Here is an 8681-nt window from a genome sequence, read left to right on the forward strand (position 1 = left end):
TTAGATAAGAGTTGCTATGGTCTCATCTTCAAAAGTGGATATTAATCAACTACACACAATACTAAGGCGAGAGCACGTGATGATTCCTTATTAGTCAAACCCCTCGGTTCCCGGAGGGCAAGGACTAGCATCCAAACACTCCAAGACGGGCGTCATTTGCCTTTGAAGGTTAGGTCTACATGTGGTCAGGCTAGATGTTTGCTTTCATGGTGCTTTAGTATAAAAACATGCTAAAACCTTAAATTTTTCTTCTGCTGGCAGCCCAGTCCCTACACATACTTCTTGGGCAAAGGCCATGTTTTTTCACATTTCATTTCGGTGGGGCAGGGACGCAGCAGAAGCAGACCCACAAAGCCCCATCGCCCATCCCTGCCTCCTTTGCAAATTCTCTGTACCTCCGAAAGAGCTCTGAACCTCATGCTTTAGTCAACTCAGCATCCTGTTAAGTTTCTGTTTCTTGGAATCATTTCCCAGTGTTTCTAATTCTCCAAGAGCGAAGTGGTTCAGCTACAGGCACTTGACCTCCCTCAGAGGAATGCTGCCCCCTAGTGAATGAGTCTCTTGAGAGCACCTTCTAAAATGTACAGTTGAGAATAGGTACCTATTCCAAACAGAAGACAATAAGCCCAAAGGAAGTGGAATCCGTCTCATGAAGTTTTCTCTGCCTCCCCCTCCAGGATATGCTGTCCCTAACGCTGCCGCACCCGTGTCCGCAGCCCAGCTCAAGCAAGCAGTGACCCTCGGACAAGACTTAGCAGCATACGCAACATATGAGGTCTACCCCACTTTTGCAATGACTGCCCGAGGGGATGGATATGGAGCCTTCTGAAGATATCTTTTTTTATTTTAAAAGTAAGACACAAAACTCTATATAGAAAAAACAAACCTCTAACTCAGTCCCCTCGTGATCACACATAATACTTTTCCTCACGTGATGCCTTTGATGAGACTGTATGGCTTATACTAACTGTAGAATCATGACAAGAGAACATTGTTCCTAATTCAATCAACTGTTAAGGAGCCTTTTCTCTACAGAAAGGAGCCACTGACCTGAAAAGTTGTTCTTCCAAGGTTGCTGAGTGTCTTGGGAATGTATTTACAAACCCTGACAGAGTGGAGGGAGGTCTCTTAGCCAACACGAGTTCGAGGGCAGAGCAGACTTCAGCAGTCAGTAACAACAAAGAGCCAAGTAAGTTCCAGAGTGTTAACTCTGGCTTGCAGCTGCAGAGGAAGGTGAGAGGGTGCTTTTCAAACAGGTTCCCCATCACCATGGGGCAGGTTCACAGCCTGGAGCTTAGGAAAGACTGTCTGAGGTTTGATGAAGTCAGCATCACTGCAGTTGGAAAACTCCATCCAGTCAGTTTGTCACAGGTCAGGATCTCCTGTCCCCTGCAATCCCAGGGGACTTCCTGCAAATTGATGTGGTATCTTGCAGGCACGGTTAATGCAATCTAGGCCTATTGTTTATTCAACTCATTAGCCCACTTCTTTTTCCCTAGAAGTCCTTCCCTTCCCAAGGATCCCTACAAAACAATAATCATTCCAATTTGAAATGACATTTTCTCATATTAAGCATTTGACATGTCCATATAGATTTATTTTCATTTCAGTCTCACTTTGCTCCTCTCTAATATCTTTAAAAAGCAAATCACATGTACAGGCTATCCCCTATGATACTTCTGGGTATTCAGCAAATTAGCTGAAATGTCATTTGAAACAAAGAGAGAAGTGAAGATTTACTCTTGCATCTTTGGTCTTTTTGCAATACCCAGACTACCATCCAGCATTCAGAGAAAGTCATGTTAACTTGGTTCATCTTTGGACTATCTAACCTGCTTATATCAAACCTGCCAAGAAATCTTCTACCTTCCCTTCGTTTTACTTCCCATAAGTACCAGACAGCTTCAGCATACCTGAGTGCTTTGGCCTTGGAGCCCTCACAGGAAAACCTTACCACCGTTACTTTTGATTAGAAGCTGATTCTTCAGACACTCAGCAAGGACGTTATTTACCAAAAGCCCCTCAACTTGGGGTCCTCTTCTCCAGGAACACCTGACAGGGGTAAGGGTGCTACAGAACTTGGAATGGAGGGGAGTAAAAGGCACTATACTTGCTTGCCATACTTGCACATGATTGCTTTTTGTTCAAAACAGAAATAATCAAATTCTGACAACCAAATACCTGTTACTACTGCACAAGTCTCATTAGCGGTTTAAGACACAGCATTACCACAATTTCCCTTTTTAAAAAATCCCTTTGCCCTTGTGAAAGTCTACAGGACTGAAGGGAAAACTTAAGTACAAAGGCATTAAAAGTGTGAAAACTCTTCAGTGTAATGCTGTGAACCAAAATCAAGCCAGATTCCAATCAACATCAGACAGATTCCAATAACAAAACCCCCATCACCTTTCAGTTTCACTAACTCAAATCAGACATGAAAGGCCTCAGTGCTGGAGCTGAAACTCCGACCGGCCTTGTGCTTTCAGTTTTGTGTTTTCCTTCTCAGATTCCCTGGGACAGTGTTTCCCAAACCTGACTGCACATTAGAAACACCTGGAGATCTTTCCTTCCCAAGATCACGCCTTACACCAATTACATCGGAATGTTCGTATTCTGGGTGTCAGTATTTTTTAAAGACCCTTAGCTGATTCCAACGTGCAGCTAAATTTGGGAAATGCTATATTCTTTGTATTTTCACTCTATCATTAATTTTTCCTTTCTATTTGACTTTTTTAAAATAGAAGAATGCAAAAAAATATTTGTCTAAGTTAAAACAAATAGCCAAATCACATTTTTACATACATTCATCTTATTGAAATATCAATTTGAATATAATTCACATTGGCTTCAAACTAATTCTAAAAATGAGAAAGTGAGAAATTCCTCCTTAAGCAATTCATAGGTCCAAATTTACACTTCCCCACAGACCAGCTTTCATACTCAGCAAGAATGATTACACTGGGGAGCCCATAAATTCCTACTCAGTCCCCCAAACATTCCAAATTCCAAGAGTAAAAGTTTTAATGCTCTTTAAAGTCTTTAAAAGTAAATGGAAAAGGCAGTCTCTATGTCTAACCAATGCAGAATGGAAGGTTTCATCCCGATGAAGTTTCAATTTAATCAAATGAACAATTAGTAAATATCAGAATCTCTTTATGCTGAAAATCATTATTCCAGACTAAATCATAATCACCTTTTGAAAGCATTAAGAGCAAAGACTTAAGCTTACCATCATGCAAAGGGATCGAGAAAATCACCACTGGAACCCCATCTCGTTACTTGCTCGAGGGGAAACACAAGCATTCACTACATTTACATCCTGAGGAATGATTTCATTCAAGTGAGTAGATGTGGTTTTACTTTTTGCTGAAATGTGACTTCATTCCAGTAAAATTTAGAGAATACTTGGAAATCTACAAGAACACATTCAGAGAATGTGTCTAGCGTGTCACATGTTTGCATCACGTTGCCCAAGGTAATCGTTGTAGAATGAGTCCTGCTGTAATGGGTTTGAAACGTTAACAAACAGGATTTGAAAAGCAAGCGCAGAACCAAAGTTTACCTTGCATGATGGCCATATATTTTGGACTTCAGAAATTAGCACCAATGTGGTACCTATCGTACTTTGTGTAATGGATCACTATCCATTTTTTAGTTTTTCTTAGTTTATTGCTTCCTAGAAAAAATTCACCACAGAAAAAAGTTAAAATGGGTCAACGAACCAAGCAATAATAACAAAATATTTAGCCAACCATTTAGAAACAGCTAGTAAATTAGAACAAGGTTTCTAAATTTTGGTACTTAACAGCTCACTGAGGATTAAAATCAACAAATATCACTGAGGAGGAAATGGAACAGCAGTGAGAGTAGATATCGGTTTTCTCACCTGTAAAAATGCTGCCCCTTCCCAAGTTGCTGTACTTCTCCACCACCCCATTAGTATAGCAGAAGACTACCTTTAACTGCAGCAAGTTGCAGTTCTCCTGGGTACTAGTGTTGCCCTCCCACCCCTGCCCACAGTGACAGCACCTAAAATGCTGCTAGAAAGCTACCTCATGTTAAGATAATGTGGAATTCAAAAATATTTAACAACAGAGGACTTATTTCCAAATCACAGTTCCTTCGCTTTCTGATAATGGATGGAGATTAACTGTAGTTATGTATTGATGATTGCTGTATAGGAAAGTAGTTTTAGTTTGCCTTAAGTGCTTTTTTGTTAAATACATTCTTTCAATTACATAGATTAGCTTTTTACAAATATTGTTTCAATATAATTTTCAATTTATGTTCATTTTCCCTTTATTTTTAAAGGACTATTTTCTAGTTCTGTCTTGGACAACTGGGTCATGATTTAAATCCATGGGGACAGGGAAATTCTTCAGGGCAACTTTTGCAGAATAAGGGTCAATAAGGAAAGTTAGTATTTTGAATAGTATTTACATTCAAAGCTACAAAGATGGATAAAATTTATTACTGTTGTACAACTCCAGTCCTATCCAAGATTTTCCAACAGTAACTTATAACTAAAAGTGAAAATATGTCTTAGTATTCACATAAGGTCATGGTCATTTGTCCCCTCCTTGGACTCATATAAAAGTTCCCAGCAGGTGAAAATGTACCTACAACTTAAACCAGAGACTTGGTAATTTTTATACTTTGTAGATACATTTGTTAAAGACAAAACTAAGTTTTGAATACAATACCATGAGTGATCTTTGCGTTAAATACTTTTAAAAAAATATTACAACAGGTGAAAAAATGGAGACAACTATAACTGAATAAAAAAAGAAAATATTAAGAGCATAATTTAAGAATTTTAACATATGTATTGGAAGACAGAGACAATAGACCACAAACTTTGTTACCTGACATGCAACAGTTAACTCTTGGGCTTTATTAAACTGATTGTCAAATTTGCTGTTGAAATTTTACTCTACACTAGTGACATCTTGAAAATGCTCTGAGTTTTATGGAATGTATCCATAGAAAATACTATGTATCCACCAGGTTATAACTTTGTATTTACCAGTGTCAGAACAAAGCACAGCAAGTCCTACTATAATATTAGGAAAATGATATTTTTTCTGAACCCATAGCCTATCTGTTTACTTATGGAGTAAAACATTTTTATATGTATTATTCAATAAAAAATAGGTGTAAAATATTCTACCACTCTCAAAGTGTCCCACTTTTTATTGTATTTTTCCATTACCATTTAGTCCCTTTATTCCCCCCTCCACAATCACCACACTGTTGTCCTTGTCCATGAGTCCTTTTTCCTTTTTTGCTTAATCCCTCCACCCTCTAACTCTCCCTACCCATCTTAGCTGTCTTTACAGTCAATTAATATTTGACAGAGGAAGCAAGCACATATAATGGGCTAAATATAGTTTATTCAATAAATGGTGTTAGGAAAATTAGACAGATACACGCAGAAAAATGAAACTAGACCACCTTCTTACACCACACACGAGAATAAATTCAAAATGGATTAAAGACAAGTCTTAGACCCAAAACCATAAAAATCCTAGAAGAAAACATAGGCAGCAAAATCTCAGACATTGCTCATAGAAATGTCCCACATTTTGAAGGGTAGCTTCTCCTTACAATATTTATATGGAATGTAGAATGCATAGGTTAAAGAGAGACAGCATAGATTCATTTATGAGAGACTGAACTTCACATATCCCCAGTTCTCAGTTTTGCATTAATTCAAAAGTGCCTAGAATAAAACATGAATGTTCTGCACCTACCTCTTCCTCACAAACTTTTCTCTTTCTTCCTTCATGTATATTACTTTCCCTGAGGGGAGGGGGAGATATCAAGAAATAGCACTTTAAAGAAAGTAAGCTGCCTACAGGAGCTTCTTAGAGACTGAAGGGTGTCAGCTCCCCTCGGGATTTAGCAATGTCACTCTGGTGTGACAATACATCTGGTGTCCCAGGACAGTGCTGGCTCACATCTTTGTCCCAGTTTATAAATATTTACAATAGCTCCCCTTACTCTCAAATATGTCCCAGTTTAGACAAGAAATTACACAGTGTCCCCTTCTTTATGGCCCTTCTTTTTTAAAAAATTGTTGTAGAATGGGCTTTATTCTCCCCAGAGCAGATATAGCTTCATCTCAAGGGCCCAACAACTTCTTTCTGGTCTGAGCAGGAGCATCTCAAATGGAAAGAAATGTTTCATCTTCTCCCCCATGGTTACCTTAATCCACTCCCCATGTAGCTGCTCCTCTACCCAGCCCTTTGCTGGTACAATCTTTCCTCCCACTGCCCCCCGGGCTGTGGGTCCTGAGTTCTGCCTTCAGGGACATAGCTAGCAGCCACTAAATCAGATTAGGCAGGGGACAAGATGAAAGACAGCTCTCAGGGAAATGTCCTTGGCCTGTCAAGATCCAAAGGGCATTAGTAAGTTCATACAGCATTTGCTGGTGACTTTCTTCCTTGAATGAAGCTACGTATACCACACACCAGAAACCCCTGCCTATGAAAACCTCCACCTTAGAAAGAAATATAAAAGACTATGCAAAAATAGAAAGAAGAAAAAAATGGAAAGATCCAGAGAAGCTTTCAAACATGGATTTGTCATATTCATAAACTAGTATGATGTTAATGAGTGGGTACCCATGCTTTTTATTTCCTTGAAAACATCGTGGTCATTAACTATCTCTGTTTCCTAACTACACTTGTGTTTATAAAATTCAAACACAATTTCTATTTCACAAGCCTTATCTATACCTATATGTTTGGTAATAAATGATTTGCAATGAAATATACATACTTTTTTCAAATGTTCATTTTATTTTGAAACTTGACCTTTGCTACTATAATTCTTAAAAGATCTTTGGGCTCACAGGTGACAGATGAGTCTATTTGAATCAGTCCATCATTATCAGTGCTTTAAATATTTATTGTAATTATTATGATTTTATTGCTCTTCCTTTATGAGTTCTGTTCTCCTTTTCTGACTGGATATAATATTTGGCTATATTATTATCCCCTACCTTTTCATGAAAAGCAAACTGTCAGCAAAATGCCTTTCTAGTTTCTAGGTGTTAGTTTACTGCTTGTTTTCCTTTTTGTTGTTATTGACTTTATTTATGTAAAGTTAGTTAGCTGAGCTACCAAAAGAGACAAAAACAGTATTAAAGAGTGTGCATAAAGCACTTATTTTTGTACTTTGAGTAAAATGTTTTATAGAACTCTGTGCTCCATCTAAATATACTAAGTAAAATTACAAGATTCATTCACTGGGAAAATCATAATTAGTTTGAAAGATATAAACATAATGGGTACTATGGAATCATAAATCCCATGAAATGGGAAATAATGTAATATTGTAATGGGCAGTATAATTCCAGGATGGCAAAATGATTTTAATTGAATTTTCAACTACCATTATAAAATTTTAAAAACTGACAACATGCATTGCTGACTTATTTTTTTCTTTCCTAAAAACCAAATTTGTACTCTTTTTGAATAAATACTACATATTAATGACCCATCATTGTGATGACCTTTTGGTAATTTCTTTACATTTGCATCTTTTATAAAAGTCCACTCTGGTATACCTTCTGAGAGTAAATGTAATGACAATTAGCTGCATTTTTTCCTAATCAATAAAGAAAACAAGAGGAATACTCAGAAACTCAAAATAATAAAAAATCATGACTCCAGAAAAGTAAGTGGGCTCTGAAATCAACATTTGCCCTGGAGCAGTAGCTGGGGTCATGGGCTGACCTTGATAGGCTAAGCAGAGGTCAACGAGCTATCCCTCGCACACCAAATTCAGCCAAATGTGTTCTGTTGGCCCTTGAGCTAAGAATGGTTGTTACAATCTTAAAGAACTGAGCTAAGATTATTTTACATTTTCAAAGTTGTTAAAAAAATAATAGGAAGAATTTGTGACAAAGACCATAGGTGTCCCAAAAGCCTAAACATGTGCCATCTGACTCTTTACAAAAAGTTTGCCAGCCCTGCACCAAGCCAACACCACATATTTTGACTTCTGTTACAGGTAGCACCCCACCTGTAAATGCCAAATTCTGCATTAGCTAGGATTAGGGTAGCTGCCAGTGACAATACCCAAAATAGCAGCAGTTTAAATAAGATAGTATTGTCAGTAAATGAGTGGATCAAAAACTGTGGTACATTTACACAATGGAATACTACGCAGCAGAGAGAAAGAAGGAACTTCCATGCTTCACAACAGCATGGATGGAACTGGAGAGCATTATGCTAAGTGAAATAAGCCAGGTAGTGAAAGACAAATACCATATGATCTCACCTATAAATGGAACTTAATGAACAAAACAAATAAGCAAGCAAACTATAACCAGAGACTGAAATTAAGAACAAACTGACAGTGACCAGAGGGGAAGGGGGAGGGGGATAATGCGGGAAAGAAGGGGAAGGGTCAAGGAACATGTATAAAGGACCCAGGGACAAAGACAACTCAGGGTCGGGGGAGGACTGATTATGGGAGGTAGGGGATGGGTAGGGCAGGGAAGAGTAATGGGGGGGCATGGGGACAACTGTAATTGAACAACAATAAAAAATAAAACAAGATAGCATTGTATTGTCCCTTGCCCAAAAGTCCAAAAAGCAGAACAGTGCCAATTCTGTGCTTCACAGTGTTGTGAGCAGGTCTTTCTTCTTGTCACTCTACTTGCATCATCT

At 38.1% G+C, this 8681-nt stretch overlaps 1 protein-coding gene across 3 annotated transcripts in view; it reads left to right on the forward strand.

The window, feature by feature from the left end:
• The window catches only part of A1CF (APOBEC1 complementation factor), an 83465-nt gene extending 78301 nt beyond the window's left edge, over positions 1-5164 (forward strand). For all 3 annotated transcript variants that reach the window (XM_045854292.1, XM_045854293.1, XM_045854294.1), the window contains one exon: positions 678-5164. In XM_045854292.1, the coding sequence (XP_045710248.1) occupies positions 678-829 (152 nt within the window). In that variant the 3' untranslated portion in view covers positions 830-5164. The remainder of the gene's footprint in view (positions 1-677) is intronic.
• Positions 5165-8681: the final 3517 nt, after the last annotated feature.

This window comes from Phyllostomus hastatus, unplaced genomic scaffold (assembly GCF_019186645.2).
Source record: "Phyllostomus hastatus isolate PE091 unplaced genomic scaffold, TTU_PhHast_1.1 phas_scaffold_1066, whole genome shotgun sequence".
In the NCBI taxonomy this organism is placed as follows: domain Eukaryota; kingdom Metazoa; phylum Chordata; class Mammalia; order Chiroptera; family Phyllostomidae; genus Phyllostomus; species Phyllostomus hastatus.